General features: G+C 46.9%; 1 protein-coding gene and 1 long non-coding RNA gene across 3 annotated transcripts in view; one reads left to right on the top strand and one right to left on the bottom strand.

Moving 5' to 3' along the window:
- Positions 1 to 19,759, bottom strand: part of LOC138300134 (uncharacterized) — a 350,814-nt gene that overhangs the window by 85,533 nt on the left and 245,522 nt on the right. The gene's annotated exons all lie outside the window — the stretch shown is intronic.
- LOC138300133 (von Willebrand factor A domain-containing protein 5A-like) overlaps positions 1 to 19,759 on the top strand; it is a 56,879-nt gene that overhangs the window by 6,772 nt on the left and 30,348 nt on the right. The window contains exon 2 of the mRNA XM_069239067.1: positions 6,919 to 6,959. Coding sequence (XP_069095168.1) covers positions 6,932 to 6,959 — 28 coding nt within the window. The 5' untranslated portion in view covers positions 6,919 to 6,931. The remainder of the gene's footprint in view (positions 1 to 6,918; positions 6,960 to 19,759) is intronic.

The raw sequence follows: 19,759 nt of genomic DNA, 5'->3' as shown, positions 1-19,759 counted from the left end.
CAGAGTTGACAAGGTAGGTTATGCAGCCCTCCCCCCCTCTCCAATTGGGTATAGGTGCGACTTATCACAGTTTGAATTATATCCTGAGTGGGCCCCATATTTATCAAATACCTGTAATATAGCCGGGATGGTCTCTGTAGATTTTTAACATAGAGGAGGACATCATCTGCATATAGGTAGATCCTCTCATCCTTCCCTGGGGTTTCCTCCACATGAAAAAACCCTCTAATAAATGGGTGGGTCCGAATCAGGCAGGCTAATGGCTCTAGCGTTAAAGCAAACAAGTAAGGAGAAAGTGGGCAACCGTGCCTGGTGCCCCATTCTATTGCAGAGTCAGCAGATTGAACACCATTTACTCTAACCGCTGATGTGAGGCTTTCATAAAGGAGTTCAGCATCGGAACATGGGGCGAGAGCCATATTTTTCTAGTGCCTTCATTAGGAAGGGCCAGTGAACCACGTTGAACGCTTTTTCCGCATCCAACGTTAGGAAAACGTGCAGATGCTTGCAATCTTGGATTGTCGCTAACCAATTATATAAATGTTGCAGGTTAAGTTTGTTAATAAGGAGATCGGACGATAAGAGCTACAACCACTGGGCGGTTTCCCTTTCTTGTGTATAACCACAATTATGGCTCGTCGGAGATCAGGAGGAGATGCCTATAACTTCTACATAGAGTTTCAGGAAATGTGGGGCCAGGATAGAGGAGTTACTTAAAAAAAATTCTGCTGGTCCACTGTTGGGGTCGGGGACTCTACCTGCGTGCATCCTGGCTATGGCCTCTTGGACCTCCGAAAGGGAGATGTTTTCTTCTAACTCTGTGCTATCTTCTAGTGTGAGACTTGGTATGAGGATGGCGGCTTAGTAAGACTCAATTTGCGATGCATCCACTAGCGGACGAGCTTTGTAAAAGACCTTGTAATATTCGGCGAACGCCTGTGCTATTGCAGTGTTTGTATTGTGTTCAGCGGTGTTCTCGTCTACAGTAGTGAGGGCCCACCTCACCCCCATCTCTCTGCGTCCCAGCCAGGCCAATAGCTTGCCTGCTTTGTCTCCTGTATCACATAGTTTATGGTGCGTGGCAAGAATTTGAGACCTTACCTTTCTATCAGCTAGGGTCCGGTATTCTTCTCTGAGTAGTGTTATAGTCCACAATGCCTGCAAGTTTGTCGTGGGGTCTAACTCCCTTTCAAGGGAGAGCAGCTTTCCTTCTATTATTTCCATTTCCCTTTTTCCCCTTTTTCTCTTGTTGGCAATAATATTTTGTGCTCTATCTCTTGGTACAGTTTTAAACGCCTCCCACAAGGTTATGGCTGGCTCCACTGAGTCTGCATTTTCTTGGAAGTATTATTCAGTACCAACCCTAAGCGCTTTCCTAATTTGGACCTCCCTGAGCTCCAAGGCATTCAGCTTAAATCCCACACCCGGAGCCCAGTGTTTAGGTCCTATTGTGATCAAGAGTGGAGAATGGTTGGATAGTCCCCTCGCCATGTATTTGACTGTCTACATCACCAGCACTTCCCCTACTGGAGCGGAGATGTAATATGATCTTGAAAATACTCCATGGGTGCTGGAATAGTAGGAATACATCTGACTGTCCCGTTTATGTCTGCGCGAGAGGTCCGTTAACCTCAATATACTTACAAACGAGCTAAGGGTGTTTCCAGTGTGGCGTGTGGAGACGATCTGGAACTATCCATGTCAGTGTACATTACATCATTAAAATCTCCCCCTGCTATATATAAGGAAGAGTTGGAGGTCAACAAAATTTCAGTTACCCTTCCTAGAGAGACCCTCTGCAGGCGTGGGGGGTCATAGATGTTGATAAATGCCACGTCTCTCCTTCCCCTCATGCTCTGTACAGCCTACATACTTCCCATCTGGATCTATCCACTGCTTGTCTCTGTGGAAAGGGGTGTTTTTCTAATTAAAATCACTACTCCTCGGGAGCCGTAAGTGAAACTGGCTTGCACCAAGGTGGTATAGGCTCCTCTATTGAGCGGTCTACAGTGTGATCCCATCAGATGTGTCTACTGCAGTAGGACCACAGCAGGTTTTAATCTCCTGATGTAATTAGTGACTAAACGTCTTTTTATTTTATTGCCCAGACCATTTACGTTCCAGGATAGGATGGTGGCCCCTTCATGTGCTATCCTTTCCCTCTCAGTCGTCCTCATTGTCTAAATCGTGTGTTTGCCCTCAATGGGTACCTGGCAGTGTATGTGTGCAGTGCAACTTCCTCCAATATTTCAAAAACGTAACTGCCATCCCCTCCATCTCCACCTCTCCCCGTTCCTTACACGCACCCCCAGTCAATTACAATCAACAACTGCGTTGCAAGTACAGTCAGTGAGGTATGTAGCCCTCCCTACCCAACACCCTAATTAAACTTGGTAGTACTCAAGTCTCAAACGAGCACTCTCTCCACACCTACTCCCCCCACCTGTCCTCTTGTCTGTCAGCAGTAAAAACTGTGCTTCTCTTATTGACTATCTAAATATTAAGAACTATAAATGAAAATATTGCAATAAACAAGGAATCCGGAGGGGGAGGGAAGACAAGAGTGTGACAGTGAAAAAAGGGGGAGGGGCTAGATGGAAAACAGAAAGACAAAAGAGGGATAAGAAGAGTGGGTGCCAAAGTATAAGAGCTGTCGGCCCTGTAAGTCATGCAACCCTAGTTGCTCATCCTCCCCCTAGAAAGAAAACTAAAGGAAGGGAGTTAAACACAGCCATCTTCTCCTCAAGGAGAGTCATCTATGACTATGGCCCTCATTATGACCCTGGCGGTGTTGCACCGCCAGGGCCAACGGGGGCGGGAGCACCGCCGACAGGCCGGCGGTGCTCCCTTGGGCATTCTGACCGTGGCGCTTTGGCCGCGGTCAGAAATGGAAAACCGGCGGTCTCCCGCCGGTTTTCCGTTGCCCATTTGAATCCCCCATGGCGGCGCAGCTCGCTGCGCCGCCATGGGGGATTCTGACACCCCCTACCGCCATCCTGTTCCTGGTGGTTCGCCCGCCAGGAACAGGATGGCGGTAGGGGGTGTCGCGGGGCCCCTGGGGGCCCCTGCAGTGCCCATGCCAATGGCATGGGCACTGCAGGGGCCCCCGTAAGAGGGCCCCGCTAGTATTTCACTGTCTGCATAGCAGACAGTGAAATACGCGACGGGTGCAGTAGCACCCGTCGCACCTTCCCACTCCGCCGGCTCGATTACGAGCCGGCTTCATGGTGGGAAGGTCGTTTTCCCCTGGGCTGGCGGGCGGCCTTTCGGCGGCCGCCCGCCAGCCCAGGGGAAAAGTCAAAATACCCGCCGCGGTCTTGCGACCGCGGTACGGTATTTTGACGGCGGGACTTTGGCGGGCGGCCTCCGCCGCCCGCCAAGGTCCGAATGAGGGCCTATGTGTCTGCCATATAGAGGGGGGACGAGGAGGGAGTCCCATCCCACCTCAGACACATTCTCACTCCTCTCTGGTCTCCACCAAGACTCTCTTGTTGCGACGGCTGCGGATTCAACCCTTTATGACTGTGGGGGTTATTCTAACTTTGGAGGAGTGTTAATCCGTCCCAAAAGTGACGGTAAAGTGACGGATATACCACCAGCCGTATTACGAGTTCCATAGGATATAATGGACTCGTAATACGGCTGGTGGTAAATCCGTCACTTTTCCATCACTTTTGGGACGGATTAACACCTCCTCCAAAGTTAGAATAACCCCCTGTGTGTCTTATGGTTTATATCATGGTGTGTTGTCATCTGTCTCCCTGGACCAAAAAAATGCATTTTCAATTGAAAAGCTGACCTAACTATAACTATGACAGATACTGGGTAATATATATATATATATATATAAAACAAAGTTATCTCCGTTTGTCTGAGCCCCAGACACTGCAGGGCAGCTTTGGCACGACGGTAACGAAGCATCCCATTTAGACAACATCCAAAAAAGACACCAGATCTGCCGTGCAGGTCTGGGGCTCCGACAAACGGAGAGAACTGTGTTTTGGTGAAAAATGTGGGAGCCTGACCCACCCCCTCCTCTTCAGATAAAGAAGGATTTACCCTGAAAGAAATATATAAGTGCTGGAGAGCAAGGGAGGTAACAGAGGTATTATGCCTTCTCTTATGGATTTCCATTGTAAACGCACTAAGAAGAAGCATTTGCAATGCGACGGGTCTCGCGTTTGCTCGTGTTAGAGCTGACAGAGATTTTTCACTGGTAATGAAACCTATCGGCAAAAGTGCAATTATGTACGTAACCGGAAAAAGTGCAATTAACTGTCTAACAGGGTCGATATTATGTAAAGCGCTCGACTTCTGCCAAGCGAGATCGTTCTGGGAAAATAGAGAAAAAGTAGTCCACGAGCCTGACGGAAAACAGCGAGCCTCGCATGTTTTCTATACTTGGTCGATGCACTCGAGGAGGGCTATCCACCAGAAAAGGCATGATGTATGCATGCCTTCCACTAATGAAATCGAGCAGATTCTAACAGGCAAGCCCACGAGCCAATGAAAGACACTGACGTGACGTGGACAGGGCTCCGAGCCCTTTTTAATTCCTAAAGCGTCTCGCTTAGCGAAACGCATACGCAAGCGCATGCGACGCAGACTCGACCCTAACAATAGCAATGACTGTGACAAAATCGCTTGAGTAACAGCAATGCATTTTGAAAACAATGATTAATTACAAGACTGTAATGCTTTTTTGTATAATGAAAAGTATTGCACTGCAATTTGAAAGAATATGATTGATTGAAATGAAAACTGCAGTGCTGTGAACAACAGACTGAAACTGAAAATTAATGCATTGCAGTCTAAAATGAGTTATATCATTCAAGGTGCATTCTGGTCAATGTACGCCCACAAGGACTGCCAATCACCCTGGAGTCTGTTTTTGATAAGTGTGAGGGCCACCTGATACCAATAAGCCTTGAACCTATGATTAAGGCTCATTGAGGAGTCGAAACGCGTCAGGATGGAGAGAGTTGTGCTGCTGCCTTGATTGCTGAATAAGGTGCGTGGCCATGTGGAAATTCAAGCTTTGGCGTCTTTTTTGGATGTTTGTATATGTATATATATATATATATATATATATACAGGTGTGTGTATATAAATAAAATTATAACTATTATTATGATTTTCAAAGTTTAATATGCTGTTATTACCATTGCCGAGTGTGGAAAGGGAGCATGATTCACAAGAGGCAAAGGCTTGAGCGAGTCATGATCTCCTCCCCTGAACAATAGTAAGAAATAGCATATTATTATCTGCACTCCATTGTTTATGTAGTGGTATGTTTTCATGTGTACTTGTTTTGACAAAAGATATTAAACCAAAACCAGGATACAAGGGACTACATTTGTGCAGTACAGTATATCACTTTGAATACACATTGTGACTGTTAGGAGAGCAATTTGTGAGGCAGTAACAAGTGTCAATGTGTATTTTAGTACAGTTTCTCTAAACAACGTGTTATTGGATTACATTTATTATCACTGTCAGGGCATACTTCTATACATGTAGGTGTGAGGTAAATAAAAAATAGCTGGAAAGGGAATGCAAGGTTTGGAGAAAGTAAGTAAAGTGATGGAGGAGGATCTGAGCATGCTTGGGGAACCTGGAGGTGATGAGAGTAAAGTGAGAAGTGGGGAAAGGAAAGAGGTGAAGTGTTTTCATGGAAAAAGGAGGGTTGCTGGGAGGAAATGCAAACTAAGGAGAAAATGACACATTAACACAAAGAGGGAAAGGTCGAGCGTCTCACCATCAGAACAACTCTAGACTTAGAGGGTCATTCTGACCCTGGCGGCCGGTGGCCGCCAGGGCCACCGACCACGGGAGCACCGCCAACAGGATGGCGGTAGGTGGGGTCGCGGGGCCCCTGGGGGCCCCTGCCGTGCCCATGCCCATGCCAATGGCATGGGCACGGCAGGGGCCCCCGTAAGAGGGCCCCGCAAAGTATTTCAGTGTCTGCCTTGCAGACACTGAAATACGTGACGGGTGCCACTGCACCCGTCGCACCTTCCCACTCCGCCGGCTCGATTACGAGCCGGCATCCTCGTGGGAAGGTCGTTTTCCCCTGGGCTGGCGGGCGGTTTTTCAGCAACCGCCCGCCAGCCCAGGGGAAAACTTGTAATACCCGCCGCGGTCTTTTGACCGCGGCGCGGTATTTCGGAGGGGGGAATTCTGGCGGGCGGCCTCCGCCGCCCGCCAACATTGGAATGACCCCCTTAATTTCCTAAGCTTTTAAAAATACACATCCTTGTTCTCTGGTGCATTAATCCAGCTGGTGCCCTGGTAACCCAGTCAGGACTTTAACACTTGTTGGCCTAGGTGATGAGCTAGCAGAGTTGAAAGCTCTGTAGTAGAGTGCTTTAGGAATGATTTGGATGGATGAAGGAGGTGTTGATCCTGATGTGGGGAATATAGAATCTGGGTGTTAAAGGTAAGGGGATAGATAACTTGTGAGTGAGCTGGAAAATAATTTGGAAAAGAGAGGGTGTGTGAGCTGGAGGAGGACCTGAGGATGGGAGACAGTGTTGGCGTGAGCAGGAGTTCTGATTTATGGGTCAGTTGGTGATGAGAGGTGAGCATGAACTGAGATGTTCGGAGAGGATTATGAAATATGAATCATCAGTGATTCCCTATATTATAGACCATCTGTGAAGCTGTACTGATGTTACAAGAAAAAGTGTTTGCAGAATACGTCTTTCCTGAATCAGCACAGCAACACACTAATGGTTTGTTGACAATCTAAACTACAGAAAGAAAATGTATTCTTCCTTCATACATCTCCTGCAATTTGTCAGCTACTCCCAGGGAGTATCAAATGTGCTTCCTTTCACTGCATTACTCCCCGTAGACTGATATATTGTATCTTTAAACTGTCTACATGAAATCTAAAATTCCTGCTTTTCCTCACAGATCTCTGGCTGCCATGAATTCAGATGTTGGTGAGTGCCCAGGTAAGACACATATGAAGTAGCATGAATGTGCAAACTCATAGGGGGTTATTCTAACTTTGGAGGAGTGTTAATCCGTCCCAAAAGTGACGGTAAAGTGACGGATATACCACCAGCCATATTACGAGTTCCATAGGATATAATGGACTCGTAATACGGCTGGTGGTAAATCCGTCACTTTTCCGTCACTTTTGGGACGGATTAACACCTCCTCCAAAGTTAGAATAACCCCCATAGTCCTGATTACCTTTTTATTGTATATTTTCTCACAATATCTCAGTTTCTGAGTGCCTTATATTTGGGCTCATATTTTACACAAACAAAACTATAAAAGTTCAGCAGTTATAGTAATCTGAGCTAACTATAAGTTATGCCCCCGCAATGCACTGCTTATGACTTCACATATTACATCACTCATGACATAGTCAGTGACATCACTGATAACATCTCTATTTCATAACTATAACATCCCTGTAACCTATGTTTTTTTCCAGTGAATTTCTGTGGTTTTTGTAATGCTATTTCCTAACTATAACAACCCTGTAACTTTTGGCTTTTTAGTGAATTGTACCATTTTTTAAATATCAATTGTACTACAATTTCTTATAAGTTCAAATGAGTAATATACATGTTTAGAAGTTTATAAATAAATGTTATTAATAGATTTATTCTTATTATACATTTTAAAAGCAACAATGAACAAACCAACATACAGTAACTTATTTAAACTTCCTATAAATGCAATACAGCAAGCCTTTCTCTATTGTTTGTATTTGTTTTATGGCTCAGTAGATCCATGGCAATGCCACCACGACTCCACCGCAATTACAGAAACACACTCAAACGTCACGTTCTCATTGGATGCACCAAGTCTCCAACCATCCACATTGCAAACCCCATCCTAAATCAGTTATTTGGGTTACACATTTCTCTGGAGACAGACTGAAAACCACAACGCCATCATTTTTATGGCTTTCCTTCAAAAGAAGAGGGTGTCGAAGTTCAGAAGTCTTATGCTGAAGATAGAAAAGAACAGCGGGATGAAGAAGACGAAGACGTACCACCTCCAAAGATTCCCTCCGATGTTTGAAAATATTTCTCCATCTCTGCAGGAGAAAAGAATGTTCTTTCGAAAATGTTGGATGCCCCCCCATGTGGTCTGCATGACCGCCTTTAAAAGCATTCACAATCTGCTATCAACGCTTTTCATTTATATTTTATTTTGTAAAATATTGTCTATTACAAGACATACACTCCTTTCTGAGCAATTTTGTACACCTGTCTGTTTTTCAGTTTCACACTGCAGTCTCTTTTGGTCCCTTCACCCCATACTCTTTTAGCTTCGTTTCCCCAGTAACCATTTTTCTAAAGGTCTCTGTCTAGCAGTCGGACTAAAGTTCACAAGACTTTCTCTCAACAGCATTCTAACTTCACATTAACTGTAGCAGGTGTGGTTGACTGTTTCCAATTCCAAGCATATCCGAAACAACATAACTTTTATTTTGATTTTTCCAGAGCCAATCACCATTACTTACTTTTTTTTCTTAAAGGCCCTGCCTAGTTTTTTTTCCTTGCACATCTCCACCATCCTGTCAAATATATTTTTTTATATTTTACTTGCTGTCCTCCATTTTAACTGTCTTTCATCTTCAAACCTGCCTTATTCTTCTGCAGCCTTTTCCTGGGTGCTACTCCTGCTTCCCTTTAAAATGGTCAGACTCTGGATTGTCGGCCATAGTTTTGTGTTTTGAGTGAGTGAGACTCCTAGATAGTGGCAGTGACAGGGACATAGGTTTACCTAACATAGACATTGCTTGAGTTGGCCACAGAGGGTTAAAGTGGCATCAGTTTCTACCTTTGGGTGAAAGAATTGCAGATTGCCTACACCCAGACCTCGTGATTGTGCACTGTGGTAGCAATGACCTAGGCACAATTTCTGGGGTAAGACTGAAAATCCCAAATGAAGGATACCTTTGCTAAATTAATATCACTTTTCCCACATACTGCCTTGGTATTCTCCAATATTTGCCAAAGACAAAAGTGGTAGTGGTCAACCTGATTTTGTCCACAGGTAGAGAAATCCAGTATACATGTCAGTAAATCTGTTTCTGCATTTCTCAGAGACCACAACATGGGCTCTATATATCATAACAACTTATGCTTTGACATGGATGGAATATATTGAAAAGACGAAGTTCATTTTACAGGCAGAGGCAACAGGGTGTTCCTCAACAACTAAAAAGACTGCATCCTATTTGATGTGAATTTATCATCTACAACCCACAAACACAAAGGCTGTTTCCAGAGCCAACCTTTTACTTAAACACTGGTTCTTTTGGTTTTCAAATCCTTTTTTTTTTTTTATTTCTCACTTGAATCCGCAGATCTACCATGGACCCCGGCCAAATAAGGGGTATGCCTGTTATATTGCTGGATCCGTTCCCAACCAAAAGCAAACATTCAATATAAACCAACAGCACATTTAATACAAACATAGCCTATTGTCATTTATATAACTGGCGTGGGTGTGTGAGTAACTTTGTAATTGACTGTGTGGGTGTGTGAGTAGCTGTTTTTTGCCTGCATGTGTGTGTGCTAGTGGTTTTCTGGATATGTTAGTGGATATGTAAGTGGCCCTATGGTGTGTGAGTAGGTGTGTAAGTGGTTGTGTGGATGTGTCAGTGTTCTGCGAGGCTGTGAGTGGGAGAAACAGCCCACTATAACTTCTTTGTACCTTTTGTTTTTTTCAGTGGACAAAAAAAAATATATATATATGTATGTGTGTGTGTGTATACATATTTTTATATTTTTATAAATATATATGCAAAACAAAAGAGAGAACTCTGGGTAGTTCCCAAGTATAGGTGGAGAGCAGCTCCAGTAAGCAACACCCTGCAACACATGTGACACTCTAGATTTGCTCACCTCAAATGTCTGTTTTTGTAACAAAGTTTTTAAGCATAGGATTGTCAAAGTGCGATCCATGCCGAACTAGAAAGCAAAAACATATTTTGCCATTTGTACAGCAAAATCTTTAAGCATAAGATTAGCTCAGAGCCATCCTTGCCGAGCTATAAAATGACAAAAGCCTATCACCACTCCAGGCACAGTATTACAGCTTTGGACTGGTAAAATACCATCCAAGCCAACCTGGAATGAGCAAATGTAACCCCTGACACGTGTTTCGGTGTCATTACATCTCTTCAGAGAGGTTTAGCTTTGTTCAGACACAAGGGAGCACCCAGTAAAAGTCAAAACTACACCTTTTCAGGGTTAGAGTGACACATAAATTATGCAAAACAAAAAAGAGAACTCTGGGTAGTTCCCAAGTTTAGGTGGAGAGCACGGTTTTTAAGCATAGGATTGACACAGTGCCATCCACGCCGGTCTAGAAAGCAACACAGTCTTTTCTCATTTGTACTTTGCTAGAAAAACAGACATTTGAGTTGAGCAAATCTAGAGTGTCCCTGGAGCTGCCCTCCAAAAAAATGCAAAAAAAAGAAAAAGGGTTGGTTTTGGACCCCTTCCATCTCATTCTAAGTATATCATTCATCAAAGCCTAAAAACTCTCTATCTCTCTCCATCTCACTCTCTTTCCCTCTCTCAATCTCTTTCTCCCACTCACAGAGCCACTCAAACACTCATGTACCCACTCAGACCATCACACACCCACTCACAGGCCCACGCAGAGCCTCACGCACCCAGTTGCCGACCCACTCAGACACTGACGCACCTACTCACAGACCCACCCACACACTGATGCACCCTCTCACAGACCCACTCAGAAGGTCACACATCCACTCACAGAGCCACTCAGACCCTCACACACCCACTCTTACACCCAGAGACTCTCACATCTAGAGACACCCTCTCACGCCTATTCTCACACTCAGAGAGACAGACCCTTCGGCTGTGCGCAGGGCAGAGTTCTGTGGTTATAGGGAGTTGGATTAAAGTATAGTAATTAAAATTACATTACATTAAAAAAAACAGAAAAAAAACAAAGGTTACAGGGACGTTATAGTTAGGTTCTGAATTCACTTGCACAAGCCATAGACATTCAGAAGTTATAGTTCTTTCAAGTAACTATAACTCGTGCCCTGGCCATGCACTGCTAATTACCCTAGACATTACCTGCTTCGGCAGGTCTTGGGCTCAATTCCCCTTGACCAGATAATTCTCGCCTCGGTGCCTAATCTAATTCATGGGTCCCACTCTGCAACTCTGGGCAATAGCTTGCTTAATCTCCACAACGGCCCCAACAGCGCTTGGATGCCTGGCTTCACCCTGGGGGTGCTCAGGAGTGGGCGCCTCACAGGGAAAAGCCAGGAGGGGTTCCATAGCGGTATGAGTACAGCGCCTTGAGACCCTAACGGGTGAGTAGTGCGCTATACAAGTGCTAATTTACATTTTACATTACAGAACTCATGACACTTTCTATAATGTCATTACAAGTATAAATGAAACATTAGCAGCCAAATTGTTGAATCAAAAACTGTGCATGGCAGGGGCGTGAGCTATAGTTACCTTAGTGTGCAAGTTATAGTTATTTGAAGTAACTATAACTATAACTGCTGAATTTCTTTGTGCGAGTTAATTCAGAAGTAAATTCAGAACCTAACTATGAATCCCTGTAACCTTTGTTTTTTTTAAGTGAATATATTTTGGGGGTTTTTAAGCCCCCAAGTGGGCCAGGTCCCAGGGGCATGCTTATTTAAATTTCAAATGGAGGGGGGCACATGCGGCCCTCTTGCATGCACTCCTCAGTGCCCCGGGCACCACCATCTCCCTAGGGCTTTTATTGGATCTAGGAGGGGGGGCTGCACAGACCCCCCCCCTCCCTTGGCTCAAAGAGCCCAGGGACCACCACCTCCTCGGAGCTTGTTAGATAAATAGGAGGGGGCTAGTCGGACCACCTCATTCCCCCTAGAGGGCACCGGGGACCACCACCTCCCTGGGGCCATAAAGATACAAAAAAAGGGGAGAGGGCTGCGCAGCCCCCCTCCTGGCCATATTCAGCACCGGAGACCACTACCTTCCCAGGGCATGCCTATACCAGGGGGACTGTGCGCCCCCCTCATGGGCTGTTTAGGGCCCCTTGGACTACCACCTCCTCGGGCCAGACCTGTGCAGACAAAAGGAGGGGGATCACTAATGGCCTGGTGTAGGAAGTTGGCTCTGTATGTGCTACTTCAAAGTAAGGAATAGCATGCACAGAGTCCAAGGGTTCCCCTTAGAGGTAAAATAGTGGTAAAAAGAGATAATACTAATGCTCTATTTTGTGGTAGTGTGGTCGAGCAGTAGGCTTATCCAAGGAGTAGTGTTAAGCATTTGTTGTACATACCCATAGACAATAAATGAGGTACACACACTCAGAGACAAATCCAGCCAATAGGTTTTGTATAGAAAAATATATTTTCTTAGTTTATTTTAAGAACCACAGGTTCAAATTTAACATGTAATATCTTGTTTGAAAGGTATTGCAGGTAAGTACATTAGGAACTTTGAATCATTTCAATTGCATGTATACTTTTCAAGTTATTCACAAATAGCTATTTTAAAAGTGGACACACTGCAATTTTCACAGTTCCTGGGGGAGGAAAGTTTTTGTTAGTTTTACCAGGTAAGTAAGACACTCACAGGGTTCAGTTCTTGGTCCAAGGTAGCCCACCGTTGGGGGTTCAGAGCAACCCCAAAGTTACCACACCAGCAGCTCAGGGCCGGTCAGGTGCAGAGTTCAAAGTGGTGCCCAAAACGCATAGGCTTCAATGGAGAGAAGGGGGTGCCCCGGTTCCAGTCTGCCAGCAGGTAAGTACCCGCGTCTTCGGGGGGCAGACCAGGGGGGTTTTGTAGGGCACCGGGGGGGACACAAGCCCACACAGAAATTTCACCCTCAGCGGCGCGGGGCGGCCGGGTGCAGTGTTAGAACAAGCGTCGGGTTCGCAATGGAAGTCAATGAGAGATCAAGGGATCTCTTCAGCGCTGCAGGCAGGCAAGGGGGGGGCTTCCTCGGGGAAACCTCCACTTGGGCAAGGGAGAGGGACTCCTGGGGGTCACTTCTGCAGTGAAAGTCCGGTCCTTCAGGTCCTGGGGGCTGCGGGTGCAGGGTCTTTTCCAGGCGTCGGGACTTAGGTTTCAGAGAGTCGCGGTCAGGGGAAGCCTCGGGATTCCCTCTGCAGGCGGTGCTGTGGGGGCTCAGGGGGGACAGGTTTTGGTACTCACAGTCGTAGAGTAGTCCGGGGGTCCTCCCTGAGGTGTTGGTTCTCCACCAGCCGAGTCGGGGTCGCCGGGTGCAGTGTTGCAAGTCTCACGCTTCTTGCGGGGAGATTGCAGGGTTCTTTAAAGCTGCTCCTTTGGATAAAGTTGCAGTCTTTTTGGAGCAGGTCCGCTGTCCTTGGGAGTTTCTTGTCGTCGTCGAAGCAGGGCAGTCCTCAGAGGATTCAGAGGTCGCTGGTCCCTTTGGAAGGCGTCGCTGGAGCAGAGTTCTTTGGAAAGCAGGAGACAGGCCGGTGAGTTTCTGGAGCCAAGGCAGTTGTTGTCTTCTGGTCTTCCTCTGCAGGGGTTTTCAGCTAGGCAGTCCTTCTTCTTGTTGTTGCAGGAATCTAAATTCTTAGGTTCAGGGAAGCCCTTAAATACTAAATTTAAGGGCGTGTTTAGGTCTGGGGGGTTAGTAGCCAATGGCTACTAGCCCTGAGGGTGGGTACACCCTCTTTGTGCCTCCTCCCAAGGGGAGGGGGTCACATTCCTATCCCTATTGGGGGAATCCTCCTTCTTCAAGATGGAGGATTTCTAAAAGTCAGAGGCACCTCAGCTCAGGACACCTTAGGGGCTGTCCTGACTGGCCAGTGACTCCTCCTTGTTTTTCTCATTATCTCTCCTGGACTTGCCGCCAAAAGTGGGGGCTGGGTCCAGGAGGCGGGCATCTCCACTAGCTGGAGTGCCCTGGGGCATTGTAACACGAAGCTTGAGCCTTTGAAGCTCACTGCTAGGTGTTACAGTTCCTGCAGGGGGGAAGTGTGAAGCACCTCCACCAAGAGCAGGCTTTGTTTCTGTCCTCAGAGAGCACAAAGGCTCTCACCGCATGAGGTCAGACACTCGTCTCTCAGCAGCAGGCTGGCACAGACCAGTCAGTCCTGCACTGAACAATTGGGTAAAATACAGGGGGTATCTCTAAGATGCCCTCTGTGTGCATTTTTTAATAAATCCAACACTGGCATCAGTGTGGGTTTATTATTCTGAGAAGTTTGATACTAAACTTCCCAGTATTCAGTGTAGCCATTATGGAGCTGTGGAGTTCGTTTTTGACAGACTCCCAGCCCATATACTCTTATGGCTACCCTGCACTTACAATGTCTAAGGTTTTGCTTAGACACTGTAGGGGCATAGTGCTCATGCACATATGCCCTCACCTGTGGTATAGTGCACCCTGCCTTAGGGCTGTAAGGCCTACTAGAGGGGTGACTTACCTATGCCACAGGCAGTGGAAGGTTGGCATGGCACCCTGAGGGGAGTGCCATGTCGACTTAGTCATTTTCTCCCCATCAGCACACACAAGCTGGCAAGCAGTGTGTCTGTGCTGAGTGAGGGATCCCTAGGGTGGCATAAGACATGCTGCAGCCCTTAGAGACCTTCCCTGGCATCAGGGCCCTTGGTACCAGGGTTGTGCCAATTGTGGAAACAATGGTACATTTTAGGTGAAAGAACACTGGTGATGGGGCCTGGTTAGCAGGGTCCCAGCACACTTCTCAGTCAAGTCAGCATCAGTATCAGGCAAAAAGTGGGGGGTAACTGCAACAGGGAGCCATTTCTTTACACAAGCCCCCCCCCAGCACACAGGCCAGGAGACTCAGCCAAAGCTGGGAGAGTCTTCCTAGTCTGTCAGGCGAGGAAGAGTAGAGGAAATAGGCTGGTTTGTTGCAGGGCCTACTCTGCCTTACATCCTCCTGTTCAGGTCATTCCCTCTGGGGAACTGACCCACTTCCACAGTGATAGGACCTAGTCTGAACTGCCTCTTGTCTGTGCTTTTTATGTCTTCACCCATTCTCTCTATTTTGGGGTTAGAGGTATCCACCTCTGCTAATCTTATCTTAGCCAGGGTCACCCCTAGCTTAACCAAAGAGGTTACCCAGAGCTGGAGTAACCCCACCATGACCAACAGGGTCAGGGGGCCTAACTTGCTATTTGGCATGGGGTCAGACCACCATGCCAAGGATAGTGCAGCCATAAAGGCTAACACCCAGCAGAGGCCACTGACAGCTATCAGTGCCCAGAACCACACCGTTAGCTCTTCACCTACAAGGGAAGGGGCTAAGTTACAGGCTTCTTTGGGTTCAGGGTGCCTGTCTGCTGTATTAGAGTGGGGGGTTACCACATCTTGTAGTAAACACCCTTCTTCCACTCTTTCTTCTGTTAGCTGAGGAGCCACCCACTCAGGCTTAACAGTTGCCTGACTAGCCAGGACTTCTTGTGGGTCAGGTTGGACTTTATCAGAGCCACTTTTGGAGTTCTCCCCTACTGGAGCAGAATCTCCTTGGCTTGCTGGAACCTTGGCTAAAGGTTGTCCACCTTTCCTACTCTGTTTCCTTTTCTTTTTCTTCTGGGGCCTACTTGCATTTACTGCAGAGGCAGGCACTCCAGAATCCTTGGGAGAGGACTGGCACTGGACCAGTTCCTCTCTTGGGCTCTGACTAACCTCTGGGTAGTCATTTCCAAGGAGACAATCAAGGGGGAGGTCTGTATTGACTACCACCCTTCTACAGCTAAAAGTCCCACCCACTTCTATGGGCACAAAAGCCACAGGCCTATCAGTGACCCTGTCTGGGCTAACTCTTACTCTGGCCATCTCACCTGGGATGTACTGGTTTGAGAACACCAGCCTGTCATGCACAATAGTGTGACTGGCACAAGTGTCTCTCAGGGCAGTGGCTGGGATTCCATTCACCAGTAGGTGGTGGAAGTGTCTACTTCCCTCTGGAATCTCCAACTCACCTGTTGGGCCCTTTTTCCAGTTGAAGGCTATGAAGACCTCCTCATCTGAGGAGTCATCCCCAATGGCTACACTGGTCACCCCTGGGATTTTGCTAGGGGGTTTGTTTTTGGGAGAAGAAGTGTCCTTGGTGTGGTGCCCTGTCTGTTTACAGTTATGGCACCATGCCTTAGTGGCATCCCAGCTCTTACCCTGGTACCCACCTTTGTTTTGGGTTGTGTCTCTGGGCCCACCCACCTGGTCTGGTTTTTGGGGGCCTACAGGGGACTCTTTTTCTTTGTTTCTAGTGTCACCCACTTTCTCCTGGGGAGGCTTTGTAACCCCTTTCTTTTGGTCACCCCCAGTGGAAGTTTTGGTTACCCTAGTCTTGACCCAGTGGTCTGCCTTCTTTCCCAATTCTTGGGGAGAAATTGGACCTAGGTCTACCAGATACTGATGCAACTTTTCATTGAAGCAGTTACTTAAAATGTGTTCTTTCATAAACAAATTATAAAGCCCAACATAGTCATACACTTCATTTCCAGTTACCCAACCATCCAGTGTTTTCATTGAGTAGTCCACATAATCAACCCAGGTCTGGCTCGAGGATTTTTGAGCCCCCCTGAATCTAATTCTATACTCCTCAGTGGAGAATCCAAAGCCCTCAATCAGGGTACCCTTCATGAGGTCATAAGATTCTGCATCTTTTTTAGAGAGTGTGAGGAGTCTATCCCTACACTTTCCTGTGAACATTTCCCAAAGGAGAGCACCCCAGTGAGATTTGTTCACTTTTCTGGTTTCACAAGCCCTCTCAAAAGCTGTGAACCATTTGGTGATGTCATCACCATCTTCATATTTAGTTACAATCCCTTTGGGGATTTTCAACATGTCAGGAGAATCTCTGACCCTATTTATGTTGCTGCCACCATTGATGGGTCCTAGGCCCATCTCTTGTCTTTCCCTTTCTATGGCTAGGATCTGTCTTTCCAAAGCCAATCTTTTGGCCATCCTGGCTAACTGGATGTCCTCTTCACTGGAGTTATCCTCAGTGATTTCAGAGTTGTTGGTCCCTCCTGTGAGGGAACCAGCATCTCTGACTATTATTTGTGGAGTCAGGGCTTGAGAAGCCCTGTTCTCCCTGGATAGGACTGGTGGGGGGGAATCACCCTCCAAGTCACTATCATCATCCTCTGTGTTGCCATCCTCAGAGGGGTTGGCTCTTTCAAACTCTGCCAACAGCTCCTGGAGCTGTAGTTTGGAAGGTCTGGAGCCCATTGCTATTTTCTTTAGTTTACAGAGTGACCTTAGCTCTCATCTGTAGATGGAGGTAAGGTGTGGTGTCGAGTTCCACCACATTCACATCTGTATTAGACATTATGCTTCTAAAAGTTGGAATACTTTTTAAGAAACTAAAACTAGTTCTAGAATCTAATTCAAACTTTTACCAAACTTTTAAACTGTAAAAGAAAATGCTAACAGGGACTAACACAAGGCCCTAGCAGGACTTTTAAGAATTTAGAAAACTTTTCAAATTGCAAAAATCAATTTCTAATGACAATTTTGGAATTTGTCGTGTGATCAGGTATTGGCTGAGTAGTCCAGCAAATGCAAAGTCTTGTACCCCACCGCTGATCCACCAATGTAGGAAGTTGGCTCTGTATGTGCTACTTCAAAGTAAGGAATAGCATGCACAGAGTCCAAGGGTTCCCCTTAGAGGTAAAATAGTGGTAAAAAGAGATAATACTAATGCTCTATTTTGTGGTAGTGTGGTCGAGCAGTAGGCTTATCCAAGGAGTAGTGTTAAGCATTTGTTGTACATACCCATAGACAATAAATGAGGTACACACACTCAGAGACAAATCCAGCCAATAGGTTTTGTATAGAAAAATATCTTTTCTTAGTTTATTTTAAGAACCACAGGTTCAAATTTAACATGTAATATCTTGTTTGAAAGGTATTGCAGGTAAGTACAATAGGAACTTTGAATCATTTCAATTGCATGTATACTTTTCAAGTTATTCACAAATAGCTATTTTAAAAGTGGACACAGTGCAATTTTCACAGTTCCTGGGGGAGGTAAGTTTTTGTTAGTTTTACCAGGTAAGTAAGACACTCACAGGGTTCAGTTCTTGGTCCAAGGTAGCCCACCGTTGGGGGTTCAGAGCAACCCCAAAGTTACCACACCAGCAGCTCAGGGCTGGTCAGGTGCAGAGTTCAAAGTGGTGCCCAAAACGCATAGGCTTCAATGGAGAGAAGGGGGTGCCCCGGTTCCAGTCTGCCAGCAGGTAAGTACCCGCGTCTTCGGAGGGCAGACCAGGGGGGTTTTGTAGGGCACCGGGGGGGACACAAGCCCACACAGAAATTTCACTCTCAGCGGCGCGGGGGCGGCCGGGTGCAGTGTTAGAACAAGCGTCGGGTTCGCAATGGAAGTCAATGAGAGATCAAGGGATCTCTTCAGCGCTGCAGGCAGGCAAGGGGGGGCTTCCTCGGGGAAACCTCCACTTGGGCAAGGGAGAGGGACTCCTGGGGGTCACTTCTGCAGTGGAAGTCCGGTCCTTCAGGTCCTGGGGGCTGCGGGTGCAGGGTCTTTTCCAGGCGTCGGGACTTAGGTTTCAGAGAGTCGCGGTCAGGGGAAGCCTCGGGATTCCCTCTGCAGGCGGCACTGTGGGGGCTCAGGGGGGACAGGTTTTGGTACTCACAGTCGTAGAGTAGTCCGGGGGTCCTCCCTGAGGTGTTGGTTCTCCACCAGCCGAGTCGGGGTCGCCGGGTGCAGTGTTGCAAGTCTCACGCTTCTTGCGGGGAGATTGCAGGGTTCTTTAAAGCTGCTCCTTTGGATAAAGTTGCAGTCTTTTTGGAGCAGGTCCGCTGTCCTCGGGAGTTTCTTGTCGTTGTCGAAGCAGGGCAGTCCTCAGAGGATTCAGAGGTCGCTGGTCCCTTTGGAAGGCGTCGCTGGAGCAGAGTTCGTTGGAAAGCAGGAGACAGGCCGGTGAGTTTCTGGAGCCAAGGCAGTTGTTGTCTTCTGGTCTTCCTCTGCAGGGGTTTTCAGCTAGGCAGTCCTTCTTCTTGTTGTTGCAGGAATCTAAATTCTTAGGTTCAGGGAATCCCTTAAATACTAAATTTAAGGGCGTGTTTAGGTCTGGGGGGTTAGTAGCCAATGGCTACTAGCCCTGAGGGTGGGTACACCCTCTTTGTGCCTCCTCCCAAGGGGAGGTGGTCACATTCCTATCCCTATTGGGGGAATCCTCCTTCTTCAAGATGGAAGATTTCTAAAAGTCAGAGGCACCTCAGCTCAGGACACCTTAGGGGCTGTCCTGACTGGCCAGTGACTCCTCCTTGTTTTTCTCATTATCTCTCCTGGACTTGCCGCCAAAAGTGGGGGCTGGGTCCAGGAGGCGGGCATCTCCACTAGCTGGAGTGCCCTGGGGCATTGTAACACGAAGCTTGAGCCTTTGAAGCTCACTGCTAGGTGTTACAGTTCCTGCAGGGGGGAAGTGTGAAGCACCTCCACCAAGAGCAGGCTTTGTTTCTGTCCTCAGAGAGCACAAAGGCTCTCACCGCATGAGGTCAGACACTCGTCTCTCAGCAGCAGGCTGGCACAGACCAGTCAGTCCTGCACTGAACAATTGGGTAAAATACAGGGGGTATCTCTAAGATGCCCTCTGTGTGCATTTTTTAATAAATCCAACACTGGCATCAGTGTGGGTTTATTATTCTGAGAAGTTTGATACTAAACTTCCCAGTATTCAGTGTAGCCATTATGGAGCTGTGGAGTTCGTTTTTGACAGACTCCCAGCCCATATACTCTTATGGCTACCCTGCACTTACAATGTCTAAGGTT

This window comes from Pleurodeles waltl, chromosome 6, assembly GCF_031143425.1.
Source record: "Pleurodeles waltl isolate 20211129_DDA chromosome 6, aPleWal1.hap1.20221129, whole genome shotgun sequence".
In the NCBI taxonomy this organism is placed as follows: domain Eukaryota; kingdom Metazoa; phylum Chordata; class Amphibia; order Caudata; family Salamandridae; genus Pleurodeles; species Pleurodeles waltl.
This window is presented reverse-complemented; position numbering and strand designations above follow the sequence as displayed.